This window comes from Schistocerca piceifrons, chromosome 4, assembly GCF_021461385.2.
Source record: "Schistocerca piceifrons isolate TAMUIC-IGC-003096 chromosome 4, iqSchPice1.1, whole genome shotgun sequence".
Lineage (NCBI taxonomy): Eukaryota > Metazoa > Arthropoda > Insecta > Orthoptera > Acrididae > Schistocerca > Schistocerca piceifrons.
Genome location: NC_060141.1, coordinates 760,952,121 through 760,971,038, shown reverse-complemented (window position 1 = coordinate 760,971,038; position 18,918 = coordinate 760,952,121). Strand labels below are relative to the sequence as shown.

At 37.9% G+C, this 18,918-nt stretch overlaps 1 protein-coding gene across 1 annotated transcript in view; it reads left to right on the top strand.

The window, feature by feature from the left end:
- The window catches only part of LOC124795391 (chymotrypsin-1-like), a 191,291-nt gene extending 173,538 nt beyond the window's left edge, over positions 1–17,753 (top strand). The window contains exon 7 of the mRNA XM_047259403.1: positions 17,500–17,753. Within this exon, the coding sequence (XP_047115359.1) occupies positions 17,500–17,673 (174 nt within the window). The 3' untranslated portion in view covers positions 17,674–17,753. The remainder of the gene's footprint in view (positions 1–17,499) is intronic.
- The last annotated feature ends 1,165 nt before the right edge of the window (positions 17,754–18,918 follow it).

Below are 18,918 nucleotides of genomic sequence, written 5' to 3'. Positions count from 1 at the left end.
TATCCTGTCACAAGTGGGGCACTTTTGTGGTTCTTCTGTGGGGGATTCTAGGTTTGAGGGGATGAGGAAGTGGCTCTGGTTATTTGTTTCTGTACCAGGTCGGGAGGGTAGTTGTGGGATGCGAAAGCTGTTGTCAGGTTGTTGGTGTAATGATTCAGGGATTCCGGACTGGAGCAGATTCGTTTGCCACTAAGACCTAGGCTGTAGGGAAGGGACCGTTTGATGTGGAATGGGTGGCAGCTGTCGTAATGGAGGTACTGTTGCTTGTTGGTGGGTTTGATGTGGACGGACGTGTGAAGTTGGACATTGGACAGGTGGAGGTCAACGTCAAGGAAAGTGCCATGGGATTTGGAGTAGGACCAGGTGAATCTGATGGAACCAAAGGAGTTGAGGTTGGAGAGGAAATTCTGGAGTTCTTCTTCACTGTGAGTCCAGATCATGAAGATGTCATCAATAAATCTGTACCACACTTTGGGTTGGCAGACTTGGGTAACCAAGAAGGCTTCCTCTAAGTGATCCATGAATAGGTTGGTGTATGAGGGGGCCATCCTGGTACCCATGGCTGTTCCCTTTAATTGTTGGTATGTCTGGCATTCAAAAGTGAAGAAGTTGTGGGTCAGGATGAAGCTGGCTAAGGTAATGAGGAAAGATGTTTTAGGTAGGGTGGCAGGTGATCGGCGTGAAAGGAAATGCTCCATCGCAGCGAGGCCCTGGACGTGCGGAATATTTGTGTATAAGGACGTGGCATCAATGGTTAAAAGGATGGTTTCCGGGGGTAATAGATTGGGTAAGGATTCCAGGCGTTCAAGGAAGTGGTTGGTGTCTTTGATGAAGGATGGGAGACTGCATGTAATGGGTTGAAGGTGTTGATCTACGTAGGCAGAGATACGTTCTGTGGGGGCTTGGTAACCAGCTACAATGAGGCAGCCGGGATGATTGGGTTTGTGGATTTTAGGAAGAAGGTATAAGGTAGGGGTGCGGGGTGTCGGTGGGGTCAGGAGGTTGATGGAGTCAGGTGAAAGGTTTTGCAAGGGGCCTAAGGTTCTGAGGATTCCTTGAAGCTCCGCCTGGATATCGGGAATGGGGTTACCTTGGCAAACTTTGTATGTGGTGTTTTCTGAAAGCTGAAGCAGTCCCTCAGCCGCATACTTCCGACGATCAAGTACCACAGTCGTGGAAACCTTGTCCGCCGGAAGAATGACGATGGATCGGTCAGCCTTCAGATCGCGGATAGCCTGAGCTTCAGCAGTGGTGATGTTGGGAGTAGGATTAAGGTTTTTTAAGAAGGATTGAGATGCAAGGCTGGAAGTCAGAAATTCCTGGAAGGTTTGGAGAGGGTGATTTTGAGGAAGAGGAGGTGGGTCCCGCTGTGACAGAGGACGGAACTGTTCCAGGCAGGGTTCAATTTGGATGGCGTCTTGGGAAGTTGGATCATTAGGAGTAGGATTAGGATCATTTTTCTTCATGGCAAAGTGATATTTCCAGCAGAGAGTACGAGTGTAGGACAGTAAATCTTTGACGAGGGCTGTTTGGTTGAACCTGGGAGTGAGGCTGAAGGTGAGGCCTTTGGATAGGACAGAGGTTTCGGATTGGGAGAGAGGTTTGGAGGAAAGGTTAACTACTGAATTAGGGTGTTGTGGTTCCAGATTGTGTTGATCGGAATTTTGAGGTTTTGGAGGGAGTGGAGCTGGAAGTGGGAGATTGAGTAGATGGGAGAGACTGGGTTTGTGTGCTATGAGAGGAGGTTGAGGTTTGCTGGAAAGGTTGTGAAGGGTGAGTGAGATGCCTTTCCGGAGGTGGGGAACCAGGAGATTGGATAGTTTTTTGAGGTGGAGTGTGGCATGCTGTTCTAATTTACGGTTGGCCTGTAGGACGATGCTCTGAACAGCCGGTGTGGATGTGGGAGAGGAAAGATTAAGGACTTTTATTAAGGATAGGAGTTGACGGGTGTGTTCATTGGCTGAGTTGATGTGTAGGTAAAGGATTAGGTGGGTGAGGGCAATGGATTGTTCAGTTTGGAACTGGTATAGGGACTGATGGAAGGAAGGGTTGCAGCCAGAGATGGGAACTTTAAGTGTGAGGCCTTTGGGGGTAATGCCAAATGTCAGACAAGCCTGAGAAAATAGAATATGGGAGGGTAATCTGGCTAGGGCGAAGGCATGTTTGCGGAGGGAATGTAAATAAAACTTAATGGGGTCGTTGTGGGGGTGTTGTGAGGGTGACATGGTATTAAGTGTAACATGAGGTCAAATGAAAATGAAAATAAAAATATATGGGGAGAGATAAAGGTGAACCGGAAAGTAACTGGAGATCTGGAATGAAAAAAGGCAAAAAGGTGTTGGTTACAGCTGGGCTATGTTGGACTTGGGTTGGTAGACAACGATGTGCATAAAGGTTAGGTGGTTGTGTTGCCGCCAAAACACGTTAAAGGACGGAGAAATTCGGGAAAATTTCGAAAAATCTGCGTGTAGTATATTGAAAGGAGTGGTATTGTGGTGGCAGATTATTAAAATGAGGCTAACAATTGTCTGACGAAGAAATAATGACGTTAAAACCTGTGGGAAGCGGCTAAAAATGATCAGTGATGTGGGAAAAACGGAAATGGAAATAAAGCGAAAGTTATTAGAACTGGCCGAAATGGTTGTTTAAAACGTGAAAGGAACTGTTTGTGAACTAGAAACGGTGGATATTATAGCGGTGGTAGTGCTGAAAGCGGCAAAAAAAATTTTTTTGGTTATGGTTTGGAAGTGGGTTACGTATTATTGAGTATATATAGGCGGGATAAAATAGTATAGCAGATTACGGTAAAAAGGAGAAGGTGAATACAAAGTGAAACTACTGGCAAAAATAGAAAGAGGAAAATAAGACGACAGAAAAGATTTCGAAATGCAATAGTGACAATAACAAACGTAATTGTTGGATTCAAATTAATGATATCAATATAATAGAGGGAAACATTCCACGTGGGAAAAATTATATATAAAAACAAAGATGAGGTGACTTACCGAACGAAAGCGCTGGCAGGTCGATAGACACACAAACAAACACAAACATACACACAAAATTCAAGCTTTCGCAACAAACTGTTGCCTCATCAGGAAAGAGGGAAGGAGAGGGAAAGACGAAAGGAAGTGGGTTTTAAGGGAGAGGGTAAGGAGTCATTCCAATCCCGGGAGCGGAAAGACTTATATATATATATATATATATATATATATATATATATATATATATATATATATATATATAGACCAAGATAAGTTTAACCAGATAAATGCTCAGCCTGTTGAGAATGGTCTTTCTGATCATGGTGCACAGCTAGTTACAATATATGACATAGCTCCATTCAGCAATACTAAACAGTCCTCCAAAGTAGTACGTTCAGTCAACGATTTAACAATTGCAAATTTCAGGGAAAGCCTACAGCAGTTAGACTGGGATGAGGTGTACCGTGAACCTGATGCCAATTTAAAATATAATTTATTTCATGACATTTTTGTAAATGCATTTGAAAACTGCTCCCCCAAGAAAATAGTTAAATATACTCGTAAGAAACCTTGTAACAAGCCATGGCTTACTAAGGGTATAAAAATATCTTGTAACCGGAAAAGGGAAATGTATCTGACAGCAAGAAAGAGTAGTGACCCAGAAACTATCAAAAATTATAAAAACTACTGTGTTATATTAAGAAAAGTTATTAAAAAATCCAGGAGTATGTGTATCATGTCTGATCACCAACTCTGATAATAAAATTAAAACAATTTGGAATATTATTAAAAGAGAAACAGGTCAACCAAGAGCAGAGGAAGACAGTATTACCATCAAATTGAATGAAAGCTTTACGAACAAAAAGTCAGAAGTTGAAAATATTTTTAATAATCATTTTCTAAATGTTGTGGACATAGTAGGATCCAGGTGTTCATTAGAAGATGCTAGGCTGTTAATGGAAGAGGCCATACCTATGCAATTTGATACAATTGAAATCTCACCCACTTCTCCCTCTGAAATTAGGAAAATAATAAACTTGCTTAAAAGCAAAAACTCACATGGAATTGATGGCATTTCCAGCAAAATACTAAAAGCTTGTTCTCAACAGATAAGTATGATTCTCAGCCACCTGTGTAATAGCTCTCTGGAACAGGGCATTTTCCCTGATAGACTGAAATATGCTATTGTTATACCTTTGCATAAAAAGGGGGATAGATCTGATGTCAACAATTACCGTCCAATCTCCCTTCTAACAGCTTTATCCAAAATTTTTGAGAAAGTAATGTATTCAAGAGTAGCTTCACATATCTGTAAAAATGAAGTACTAACAAAATGTCAGTTTCGTTTCCAGAAAGGTTTTTCAACAGAAAATGCCATATATGCTCTCACCAGTCAAATTTTGAATGATCTGAATAACCGAACACCACCCATTGGGATTTTTTGTGATCTCTCAAAGGCTTTTGATTGTGTAAATCATGAAATTCTGCTAGACAAGCTCAAGTATTGTGGCATGAGTGGGACAGTGCACAAATGGTTTAATTCGTACGTAACTGGAAGAGTGCAGAAAGTTGAAATAAGTAGTTCTCGTAACATGCAAAGATCAGCACATTCCTCAAACTGGGGAACTATCAAGAATGGGGTTCCACAAGGGTCAGTCTTGGGTCCTTTGTTGTTCTTATTATATATTAATGACTTGCCATTCTATATTCATGAAGAGGCAAAGTTAGTTCTCTTTGCTGATGATACAAGTATAGTAATCACACCTGACAAACAAGAATTAACTGATGAAATTGTCAATACTGTCTTTCAGAAAATTACTAAGTGGTTCCTTGTAAACGGACTCTCACTGAATTTTGATAAGACACAGTACATACAGTTCCGTACAGGGAATGGTATGACGCCATTAATAAATATAGACCTTAATCAGAAGCATATAGCTAAGGTAGAATATTCCAAATTTTTAGGTGTGTCCATTGATGAGAGATTAAATTGGAAGAAACACGTTGATGATCTGCTGAAACGTTTGAGTTCAGCTACTTATGCAATAAGGGTCATTGCAAATTTTGGTGATAAACATCTTAGTAAATTAGCTTACTACGCCTATTTTCACTCATTGCTTTCATATGGCATCATATTTTGGGGGTATTCATCACTGAGGAATAAAGTATTTATTGCACAAAAGCGTGTAATCAGAATAATAGCTGGAGTCCACCCAAGATCATCCTGCAGACATTTATTTAAGGATCTAGGGATATTCACAGTAGCTTCTCAGTATATATACTCTCTTATGAAATTTGTTATTAACAACCAAACCCAATTCAAAAGTAATAGCAGTGTGCATAACTACAATACTAGGAGAAAGGATGATCTTCACTATTCAAGATTAAATCTAACTTTGGCACAGAAAGGGGTGAATTATACTGGCACTAAAGTCTTTGGTCACTTACCAAATAGTATCAAAAGTCTGACAGATAACCAACAAGTATTTAAGAAGAAATTAAAAGAATTTCTGAATGACAACTCCTTCTACTCCATAGAGGAATTTTTAGATATAAATTAAGAAAAAAAAAAAGAAAAAAACAAAACAAAAATATTAAAAAAATAAAAAAAATAAAGAAAAACAAAAAAACACAAAAAAAAATAAAGTTGTTATATTAACTTAAGTATGTTGTTAAATTAACCTAATTATGTCATGTATTGGAAAATTCGACTCGTTCCACATCATTACGAAATATCGTATTCATGATCCATGGAACTAGTATTAATCTAATATATATATATATATATATATATATATATATATATATATATATATATATATATATATATATATATATATATATATATATATATATATATATATATCAGCATTAAATCAGCACAATTTTTAGCCAGCATTATGTACCATCGGTAATCAATTCCATTTCAAAAAATATACCAAAAGGAAAAACATATAAGCAACACAGTAAATGTAGCAGAATGTTTACTTCTGTTTCCAGCAAATGGAACTGAAGCTACAAAAAATGACTAGTACGCAGGGTTAAATGGCCTATCAGTAAGGGTTGTTAAATATGCACACCAGACAAAATGCCAGGAATACCCAGTGGTTGTATTGCTATACTGAGTAACAGAGTAACACTAACTCCAGTCTTAATAATGGCCTCAATCTGGTGAAGAAGGCATTCCACAGCTTTCTTCAGGTATGACATATCCATCTAAAACCATGGTTGATGATTAGATCCTGTACAGCTACTCAAATTACAGGGGAGTTGACTATTACATTTCACCTGTTATTTAAAATAGTGCCATACATTTTATATGGGATGAAGACAGGGTCAATCAGCAGCCAAGTTGAGCAGTAACAAGATGCTTAGGGTTCACCAAAACAGGAATGTATATCCATAGCCACATTACAAGGCTGTGAATGGTATACCAGTCTCTGTAGAGACATAGCTCAGGCAACATTTATACACCAACTAATTGGACAATTTAATTTGCAGTGCTGTCAAGGGCAATTCCAGGCATAATAGTGTTTATATGACTTTCTGTAACATCACTACATCAACTTATCTTTCTGTAGTGACTCCACACATCCACCAGACACATACACACCCACTTCACCACCAAACATGTGGAGGCTCACATGATCACCTGGAATCAGTTTTACAACACCTACAGTCCTCCAAAGTGATCAGTGTGATCTTATAATGGGGTAACTAATATCTCGAATGATGCGATTAATATTCTCAATATTTGTTAGGGCTACTGGTAATTCTGATAAACTGAACAAAGCAAGGAGAAAAATTTCCAAAATACCTCAGAAAGAATAAAGTAATTCCCTTGTACAAACATTACAAGTAGTCACATCCAGTAAATTATGGTCCAGTCATCATAACACATGGTTTGTCAAAAGTGCTGGAGGTGGTTGTAAAAGTCAGTACAGTACAGTTCATAGACAAGTATAATACCTTAACTTTTTCATCACATGGTTTCAGGAAAAAAGGTCAAACAAGATAGTAGTTGCAAACTTTGAAATGCACACAATGATGACATTAAAAGCAACAAAAGAAATTTGGTTGATTATTCCTAGACCTCTCAAACTCTTCTCTCTGTGTATATAAGGGTTAGCCAGTCTTTTAGCTTATCTGGGACATTAGAAGAAAAAGAGTGTTTTTGGGGCACACATAATAAACTTAACACTAAGAATAACCCCTAGGAAGAAGGAGTAGACCAATGAGAGAATAGCATCATGTGGTGAGAATTTCAAATTAAAAATATTTAATTTATTATAACTTTACATAAATGAAATTTTATTTTTACTGATTGTGTGACAGATGCTCACTTCGTGGGCTGTACTGAAACTCACTTCGGGCAGCATCCAGTCTGTGGATGGTGGGTTGGATACCCTCAGTGTACATCATGACACTTTGATGCAGAAACTGCACTACTACAATTTTAGAAGAAAGACAGCTGAAGTTGAAACACAAGTTGTCAAATGGGGATAACACTAGGTGGAGATAAAACACAAAGCTGCATCCAAAGTTAAAAAGTCTCCTGGAGTTTTCAGCAAGTGAGATAGGAGTGCCGCAAGGGTCAGTACTGGTATCATTCTCTTCATTCTGCACATAACTGACTAAACTAAAACATAAGATGGCAATATTATGTCGTCTGATGATGCTGTTTTAAAGCTAGCAGTCAACACATCAGAAGAAAATAAGGAAAATATTACTCCAAGAATCAATAATGGAAAACAGTGTTTCAATGGCAATAACCAGGTTAATTATAGAAGAAAAACAGAATTCATGTTGATAAATGCTAGAAGAACAGTACAGGAATAAAAATTTCTTTTGAAGGAGACAAACAATCATAGATTTCTGAAAGAGTAGTCAACTGAAGGGAGAAACAAATGTATTCTTAAAGAGAAAGGCATTGGCTACAGCCAATGAAGACACATTATTAAAAATATGCTATGACTTACAGATTCCTTCTTAGTGCGCTTCAAAAGAAGCTGGGAGAAATTCAAGGAGCCAGAGATGTTAACTATCTCAGCACTTTGTATATACAAAACTAGGCTATTGTTGAAAGTGCATTCCAGCACCTTGTTAAATAATGAAGTAGTAGTAGTAGTAGTAGTAGTAGTTTATTCATCCAGCGACAATTTGGATTGTTTGGATTTCATCAAAGAACATAGTATAACAAAAATAAGATAAGGGTGTACAGTTTCTTACATAATACAACAGTTTACTGAACCCATCACAATATTTTTGGGCAATACAATTTTGGTTACTGTAATAATATAAAAGTATGAGAAGGATCTTTTACATGAAATACATTACAAGTAAATAATTGATTTAACACTTTTGTTCAGAAAAAATAACATTGAGGATGTGGCAAGCATTTGATTTGTGGTACTATTAACGTATAGTAAACGAAAGTAGTTACTTGCTACAAGGTTTCTGCAGATATTAATTTACACTATAATAGCAGTTGGTCATTAAGAATTTAAATATTGCTTCCTTGAATGTAGATAATGTTTTTTTTTTTCTTTCAGCTGAGTTGGAAGTTTGCTGTGCAAAATAGTACCCTGAATGTTGGTTTGTTTATGTGTTAAAGCCTTGTTTACTCTTTTTATGTGGATGTCATTGCACATTCTTGTATTGTACGAGTGAAGATCTGCGCTGGTTTTGTAATTATCAATGCGCATTTTTATATTGACAACACTTTTATTTATATAGAGGCTTGGTAAGTGTAGACTATTTAGGTGTTGAAATAACTGTTTGGAAGGTGTTAGCCTTTTACTGTTTAAAATTATTCGAACAGCTCATTTTTGTAAGGTGAAGATGGTTTTCATGTTTGCCTTATTACGACCCCAGAGGGTTAGGCCATAGGTGATAGCAGAATGGATGTAAGCAAAGCAGACAGTTCTGCTACACTCTCTACTACACACAGTACTAATTATGCATAATGTAAAACAAGCAGAGCTTCACTTGTTAGTGAGGTAGAGAATGTGGGCTTTTCAGTCTAAATTTTCATCAATTTTGTACACCTAAGAATTTTGTGGCAGCTACCCTTTCGATTCGTTTATTTTGAATTTTAAGGTTCACATCATGATGAGACATTGTTTTCCTGTAATGAATGTAATTAGTTTTTGAAATATTTAAGGTTAACCTGTTCTATTCAAACCAGTTTTAACCCTGGTTGCAGTTTTTGGCAATACCCTATTTATGTCTGTTACAACAATATTTGTATCATCAGTAAACAAAGTTATGTGTGTACCACTGATTGGGATCTTGAAGAGAGGTCCTAGAATGCTGCCCTAAGGTACCTACTCTGACAGTCTGCATATCCAATCTGTACAGAATGCTTTGGCTTTTATTGTTTGTTGAGGTAAAGGTAATTTCTACTACCTGTTTTCTATTGTGGAGATATGACTGAAACCATTTAATTGCAACTCCTCATATACCCATAGCTTCTAGTTTGTCTAGCAAGATATAATGATCAACAGTATTGAATGTCTTCGACAAGTCCACGTTTATTCCTACTGTACTGTTATTTCTGTCAAGTCCTATTACAATGTTTTGGATGAAGTGGGTAATTGCTGTTTCTGTACTCATGCCTTTGTGAAAACCATGTTGGTTTACAGACAAGAGACTGAATTTTTTGAGGGAATTTGTTACTATATTTTTCATGAGAGTCTCTACTATTTTTGAAAATACAGACAACAAAGCTATTGGTCTATAGTTTCCTACTTCATATGTGTTGTTGTTGTTGTGGTCTTCAGTCCTGAGACTGGTTTGATGCAGCTCTCCATGCTACTCTATCCTGTGCAAGCTTCTTCATCTCCCAGTATGTACTGCAGCCTACGTCCCTCTGAATCTGCTTAGTGTATTCATCTCTTGGTCTCCCTCTACGATTTTTACCCTCCACTGTGCCGTCCAATATTAAATTGGTGATCCCCTGATGCCTCAGAACATGTCCTACCAACTGATCCCTTCTTCTAGTCAACTTGTGCCACAAACTCCTCTTCTCCCCAATTCTATTCAGTACCTCCTCATTAGTTATGTGATCTATCCATCTAATCTTCAACATTCTTCTGTAGCACCACATTTCGAAAGCTTCTATTCTCTTCTTGTCCAAACTATTTATCTAACTATTTATCATCCATGTTTTACTTCCGTACATGGCTACACTCCATACAAATTTCCTTCAGCATCACCCGACTTAATTCGACTACATTCCATTATCCTCATTTTGCTTTTGTTGATGTTCATCTTATATCCTCCTTTCAAGACACTGTCCATTGCATTCAACTGCTATTCCAAGTCCTTTGCTGTCTTTGACAGAATTACAATGTCATCGGCGAACCTTAAAGTTTTTATTTCTTCTCCATGGACTTTAATACCTACTCTGAATTTTTCTTTTGTTTCCTTTACTGCTTGCTCAATATACAGATTGAACAACATTGGGGAGAGGCTACAACCCTGTCTCACTCCCTTCCCAACCACTGCTTCCCTTTCATGTCCCTCGGCTCTTATAACTGCCATCTGCTTTCTGTACAAATTGTAAATAGCCTTTTGCTCCCTGTATTTTACACCTGCCAAATTCAGAATTTGAAAGAGAGTATTCCAGTCAACACTGTCTACAAATGCCAGAAACGTAGGTTTGCCTTTTCTTAATCTAGCTTCTAAAATAAGTCGTAGGGTCAGTATTGCCTCACATGTTCCCATATTTCTACGGAATCCAAACTGATCTTCCCCGAGGTCGGCTTCTACCAGTTTTCCCATTTGTCTGTAAAGAATTCGCATTAGTATTTTGCAGCCGTGACTTATTAAACTGATAGTTCGGTAATTTTCACATCTGTCAATGCCTGCTTTCTTTGGGATTGGAATTATTATATTCTTCTTGAAGTGTGAGGGTACTTCGCCTGTGTCATACATTTTGCTCACCAGATGGTAGAGTTTTGTCAGAACTGGCTCTCCTAAGGCTGTCAGTAGTTCTAATGGAATGATGTCTACTCCCGGGGCCTTGTTTCAACTTAGGTCTTTCAGTGCTCTATCAAACTCTTTACGCAGTATGATATCTCCCTTTTTGTCTTCATCTACATCCTCTTCCATTTCTATAACATCGCCCTCAAGTACATCCCCCTTGTATAGACCCTCTATACACTCCTTCCACCTTTCTGCTTTCCCTTCTTTGCTTAGAACTGGGTTTCCATCTAAACTCTTGATATTCATACAAATGGTTCTCTTTTCTCCAAAGGTCTCTTTAATTTTCCTGTAAGCAGTATCTATCTTACCCCTAGTGATATAAGCCTCTACATCCTTACATTTGTATTCCTTTTTGCCTGCTTCATTTACTGCATTTTTATATTTTCTCCTTTCATCAATTAAATTCAATAATTCTTCTGTCACCCAAGGATTTCTACTAGCCCTCGTTTTTTTAGCTACTTGATCCTCTGCTGCCTTCACTACTTCATCCCTCAGAGCTACCCATTCTTCTTCTACTGTATTTCTTTCCCCCATTCCTGTCAATTGTTCCCTTATGCTCTCACTGAAACTCTGTACAACCTCTGGTTTAGTCAGTTTATCCAGGTCCCATCTCCTTAAATTCCCACCTTTTTGCAGTTTCTTCAGTTTTAATCTACAGTTCATAACCAATAGATTGTGGTCAGAGTCCACATCTGCCCCTGGAAATGTCTTACAATTTAAAACCTGGTTCCTAAATCTCTGTCTTGCCATTATATAATCTATTTGATACCTTCTAGTTTCTCCAGGCTTCTTCCATGTATACAACCTTCTTTTATGATTCTTGAACCAAGTGTTAGCTATGATTAAGTTGTGCTCTGTGCAAAATTCTACCAGGTGGCTTCATCTTTGATTTCTTCCCCCAATCCATATTCACCTACTACGTTTCCTTCTCTTCCTTTTCCTACTATTGAATTCCAGTCACCCATGACGATTAAATTTTCGTCTCCCTTCACTATCTGAATAATTTCTTTTATCTCATCATACATTTCTTCAATTTCTTCATCATCTGCAGAGCAAGTAGGCATATAGACTTGTACTACTGTCGTAGGTGTGGGCTTCGTGTCTATCTTGGCCACAACAAAGCGTTTGCTGTGCTGTTTGTAGTAGCTTACCCGCATTCCTACTGCTTTTTTCATTATTAAACCTACTCCTGCATTACTCCTATTTGATTTTGTATTTATAACCCTGTATTCACCTGACCAAAAGTCTTGTTCCTCCTGCCACCGAACTTCACTAATTCCCACTATATCTAACTTTAACCTATTCATTTCCCTTTTTAAATTTTCTAACCTACCTGCCCGATTAAGGGATCTGACATTCCACGCTCCGATCCGTAGAACACCAGTTTTCTTTCTCCTGATAACAACGTCCTCTTGAGTAGTCCCACCTGGAGATCCGAATGGGGGACTATTTTACCTCCGGAATATTTTACCCACGAGGATTCCATCATCATTTATCCATACACTAAAGCTGCATGCCCTCAGGAAAATATTATGGCCCTAGTTTCCCCTTGCTTTCAGCCGTTCGCAGTACCAGCACAGCAAGGCCGTTTTGGTTAGTGTTACAAGGCCAGATCAGTCAATCATCCAGACTGTTGCCCCTGCAACTATTGAAAAGGCTGCTGCCCCTCTTCAGGAACCATATATTTGTCTGGCCTCTCAACAGACACCCCTCCGTTGTGGTTGCACCTACGGTACGGCTATCTGTATCACTGAGGCACGCAAGCCTCCCCACCAACGGCAAGGACTATGGTTCATATATGTTACCCTTTTTATACAATCGTTTTATTTTTGAAATTTGTAATCTTTGTGGGAATGCCCCTTCTGTTAATGATATGTTTATGATGTGTGAGGGTGGTTCTGATATGACACTAGCACATTTAATTATGACTGTACCTGTACCCCGTCAGTTCCAGAGGACATTTTGATCTTCATTGTTTTTATTATCTCAAGAACTTCTGTTTTATTTGTGGGACACAGCAATATTGAATTACCACTTTTCTCTCTTTGAACTGTGGTACTACTATTACTAGCAAAATTTTTACTCAGATTGACTGGAGTGTTTATGAAATAGTCATTTATGTAATTTGCTAGAGTACCATTTCTGAGTAATACACCACGATCATCTTTTAATACAATGCCATTTTGCTTTTTAACACTTTTGTTTGTTTCCTTTTTTACTATATTCCATATTGCTTTCGACTTGTTTGCTGTCCGTATGGTTACTTTGTCATTGTGCATTGTCTTGGCTATTTTAATTACTTTCTTATAACTTTTCTTATATGTCTTAACTTATTCTGCAAAGTGATCATCTTGGTAGTCTTTTCTCAGTTGATTGAGAAGTTTTATCTTTTGACTGGATACTCTGATAGCAGGTGTTATATACTGACTGCTGTTTACTGGCATGACATTAGTTCTTGTCAGTTTTTTTGGAAAACACATCTCAAATATGGACATGAAGGTATTGTAAAATTCATTGAATGATTTATCACTTGATTATTTTGAGTACACATCTTCCCAGGTTTCTTTTGCTAACGATTGGATAAAAATATTAACCTTTTCTAGGTAGAAGTGGCTTTTACATTTCCACTTGAACTTAACCACCTCAGGTACAGAAGAATTTATGCTTGTTAGTAGTGTGTTGTGGTTTGAAAGACCTAAGTTTACGTTTTGTGCCTCAGTAACATCATTTTCGACATATGTGAAGATATTATCTAATAGGGATGAAGATGACTCTTTTATTCTAGTGGGATCTGTGAAGAGTGGTTTCATGTGAAAGTTGTTTAGGATACTCAAATGCTGTCTTTTTTCTTCATTTTCAATTAACAGGTTGATGTTAAAAACCCCACATAGTAATAAGTTCACTTCACTATTACACAAAATGCTTAGCACTGCTTCCAAATTTTTTAAAAAATATGTTTTTTTCACCTAGTGGTGACCTGTATATTGATATGACAATTAGATTTTTACACTTCTCAGATTTTAATTCTACAGCACATGATTCAAAATGTTTCTCGATATTTAAATGGTGTGTTTCAGATCTAACTTTATGCTGCAGCCCAGCTCTAGTATATGAGTATATGCATACTCTACCATTTTTACAAACACTACAGCAATAATGAGATGCTAATTCAAAATTACTTGTATTTATAAGACTTAATTCACTGACCCTGCACCTATGTTCTGGTAGACAAATACAAGAGATATCTACAAAGTTATTTATGGCAACTTCTAATTCTAACACTTTATTCTTGAGACACTGAATGTTTTGACTCATTATCCTGAAAGTTTTGCAAGTATTTCTTATTTTGTCAATACCTGATGAAGTGCTGCTTTTTTGCAATTTTTCAGGCTGATTTGTCACAATCTCCTCCTTTTCTTTGTTTGGTGCCATAAAAAACCATCACTAAGTGAAGCAGCTGTACCTAGTTTTTGGCTCCTCCTCAGGCAGTGTTGATCAGCTGCTACTGTTGTTGTTGGAAGTTCAGTGGCCACTGCTGTTGGTGACATGCTTTCTCATACAGTGACTGCATTTTTTACTGACACTATTTCTGCTGGAGGTGGGGCTGCTGCTGTAACTGATGTTGATTTTTCCTCGGCTACTGATGGTTCTTCTGCTGTTGATTTATGTTTAGCTGTTATTGCTGTTTCTTCTGTTGTGGTCATTGTTTTTGTTGATGTTGTCAGTGCTGGTGGTGGTGGGGGTAATGCTGCTTCTTTTTCTTCTGCAGGTGACATTATGCCTAAAAAATTCTTGGTGAGTATGGCTTCTTGCTTCTTGGTGATGATCAAGTGGTGAAGTTATTTTTGGAGCTTGCAAAATTTGTGCTTCATTCACCACCGTCCTTTTTGGCTAGAACCATTTCATAACTTGAGGCTGTTTTACGATTTGATTGTTCATTTCTGGCCTACTGTGTTTAAACCACTTCGTAATTTGCAACTGATTGGGGGCTTTACTGTTTGTTGCTCGCTAAAAATGGTTTGTAATTTGCTTTAGATTGCTACTTGTCCTGGTTTCTCTACTGTCAGGTGAAATGCTAGTAAATATTTTATCAGCATGAACCTCTTTCCCTGATGTGTTTAAATGAAGGCCGTGAGCTGTATAGAACCTTTGCTCTAAAATGTTTGTGTCTGTAACATCAACATTCTGGAAATGCGTACATATTTCTGTGAAACTCTTGTTAGCGACACTAATTTTGCGGTTTACGCATGACCAACTCGGTAAGTCATGAAGCTGTGGGACATTCACAAAGAGAACATTTGTATAAGTTAAATTATTTAGACAATTTCTCAGTTCTGTGATAGCCTTGTATGATTCATTTCTATAAACTTCATTCGCTCTTCTGAGCAAAACAACAAAATCATCCTTAGTCAAGCAAGTTACTTCATTAGATTTTGTTAGTTCTCGTAATGATACCCGCCAGGATAGCCGAGGGCGGTAACGCGCTCCTTCCTGGACTCGGATAGGTGCGCCGGCCCCGGATTGAATCCGCCTAGCAGATTAACAATGAGGGCGGGTGTGCCAACCAGCCTGGATGTGGTTTTTAGGCAGTTTTCCACATCCCGCTAGGTGAATACCAGGCTGGTCGCCACGTTCCGCCTCAGTTACACGACTCGCCGACATCTGAACACGTTCGCACTATTCATGAATTACACTAGATGCAGATGGCTGGGGTACACTAATTCCGTCCTGGTGGGTATGGGGTGGCGACAGGAAGGGCATCCCCCACCCCTTCATTCTAACCTTGCCAAATCCATTCCTAACAATGCCAACCCTTGTCAGTGCAGGACACGGCACCAGTGAAAGAAAGAAAGAAAGAAAGTTAGTTCTCATAATGGGGCTCCAGATGCCCTGAAGTTGTATTTTTCTATTAACGCTGCAGAAATTCGCCAGACGTGACCATCCCCTAATAAACAGATCTCGCGTTTTCCAACTTTCGCACTCCGGGGATCAATTAGCAAGGGTCTGTTTACTTTATGCGATTCATTTCCGCCCCAATAGTTGAGTGGTCAGCGTGACGGATTGCCACCCTACAGGCTCGGGTTCGATTCCCGGCTTGGTCAGAGATTTTCTCCACTCAGGGACTGGGTGTTGTGTTGTCTTCATCATCATTTCATCCCCACCCAGTGAGCAGGTCGCCCAATGTGGCGTCATATGTAATAAGACCTGCACCAAGGCGGCTGGACCTGCCCCACAAGGGGCCTCCTGCCCAATGACGCCAAATGCTCATTATCACTATTATTTCCAAACTTTTTGGCTCCAACCGGCGTGTTCAAAGAATCTTCAGTGATGGGCCAAATAAAGTTTTTATGCACTTGTGATAGATTGTTTTCAAGCACTAAAGTTTAACTGTTTCTATGCAGAGAAGTTTCAGTGTTATTTTGAGATAGCAGTTTCTGGGAACCGTTTATTCTGATTCCCACTTGTTTCCTGATGACCAATATTCTATGTTCATCAGCGTCTCACATATTCTGGATTGAAGTTTCTTCATGTCCGTTTTTAAAGTACTGATTATAAATTGTAAACTGGAAATACGTTCATCAAGCCTTGAAATTTTGTCCTTACAATTTACACGTTTTCTTTTTATCACCGAAATTAACTTTTTTCCACGGAGAAGCACGATTTACTTTTACACTCGCCATCATCTTGATTGTCCATGACCAACATTTGAATCAGGAATGATTACCTTTTACAAAGCAGACAGCTAAAACTAATGTTTAAGGACATCATACCCGCAGGATGCATTTTTATAACAACTGTTAGCACAATATAAAGGGTAAGCAAGTATTTTCAGATTTCATATACCTATAAAGAAACATTATGTGACTGTACGTACCCTATAAAGCAATGCAGAAAACATTGTCACAAATGAAGACAGCTAGACATTAATTGTACTTAAGTCATTTTGATAGCTGTTCCATCAAAATAGTTGTGTGTGTGTGTGTGTGCATGTGAGAACTACTACACCATCTTTATATCTTTGTTGATATTCTACTTTCTTCCCATGCACATTTCAATGTAATTTAAACATAAATCAACAATATGTCTTACAATGGATATGAAATTATTCAAAGAATTTTGTCATCATTGAAATGTTGCCCCCCCCCCCCCCCCCCCCCTGCACACACACACACACACACACACACACACACACAGCCTATCCCATTGTACTATATTTTAATTTTAATTTTGTATTGCTGGCTTGCCCAGTGTTGTTACAAAATGATTCACAGTCAAATAAACTAGTTATTTACAACATAAATGAAAATATTGTTTATTCTTTGAATTTCATCAAGAATATATACAGAAAAAGATTTAGAGTTTTTAACAGCTTAAGTGATATGCAGCTGGAAATAAATGAATTTGCACATCACCTACACATAATAATATGATCCTTTCATTCATGACACTGATTAATTAATGAGCCACAGTTATGAAAAGGAAAAGAGTCAGCTGTCTGTATATTAATATACATAACATGTTTCAGGGAGATTCTGGTGGTCCACTCATAGCAAACAGTTACCAGGTTGGAATTGTTTCATGGTCAAGAAAACCTTGCACTATTAAAGGTTATCCTGGTGTTTTTACACGAGTAGCCGACTATGTTGATTGGATTAAAGAAAAAACAGCATCAGATGAGATGCTAACATTTTCATATTAAGTGGTTTCTTTTTTTTTTTTTTCAAAAATTTATGTGTTGATTATGAAGTAGAATACAATAAACCTGTGATTTAAAAATGAGAACTGTGTTGTGTATTATAACTAAGACTAACTACAGATGTTTACATTGTATAAACATATTTAAAGTTTGTTAAACCATATAAATGAGTGTATGCCTTTAAATGACATCATATTGTCTGTCTGCTCTACAAACAAGTCTGTGGTTAGATGAAAGGTACTTGCTGTTCCACTAGAACTGTCATGTATCCCTGCCTGCTCAAAGAAGATGAAGAACATGGAGAATAATAACTTACATGTCTCTAAATGGGGCAATAGTGATGTAATTGTTTACTCACCTTCAAGTGATTGACTGAAAAATGTACATTCATTCATTTTTAGAATGTTTATTAAGATTTTGGAACCATACCTTTGGTAGAGAATATTTAATGAGGCCAGTGACCATCATAGCTGAGCTGCAGCTCCCATGTATTTCACCAATGGTTGACATAATGCTTGTCGTATCAAGGATTAACCTACCAAATATGTGTTTATGCATGTCAGTACTGCCAAATAAAGTCATGTACGACTGCTTTCACTTTTGAGATCAAGTGTCTAAGCAGGAGCTATTAATTAAAGGTACTATTAGTCTGGTTTTAATTATGTACTAAGAAATATAAATTATGATAATCTAAAGATATTTCTACAGATGTGCCGTGCACAACTGAGCATTATTTGGAGATCACAGAATAGTGGAGATACACAAAAATGGATACAAGTCAGTATTGTCTTACTGCAGATGTAATATGGTGAAAGAGGGAATCGCTTATATAAACAAAAACTGGAACATTGTTCTAGTTCATAAACCTAAATGATCACTGCCTTGAACAGGTCTTTGAGTGCTGTACTCTGGTAATAGCCTAGGAAACAAACAAGACAGTGTTCTTGACAGTGTACAGGACCCTAACAAAAATATTTTAAATTCCATTGAGAAATTAGAGAGGGCATTAATAAGACTCAGTAAGAAAGAACTAGGAACTGACTGTATGTAGACATTTCAATATTGATTTCACGTCAGGTAGTTCTGATCAATGGTACTTAACAGTTACTGTTGTCAACTTTTGGTCTGGTCCCTGCAACAACATTCTCAACAAGAACAGAATGTAGTACAACAGCAGTTGATAATGTATTCCTAAAACCAATCTAACTATGTTTCATGGAATAGATGTGAGCGCCACAATAAATGTTT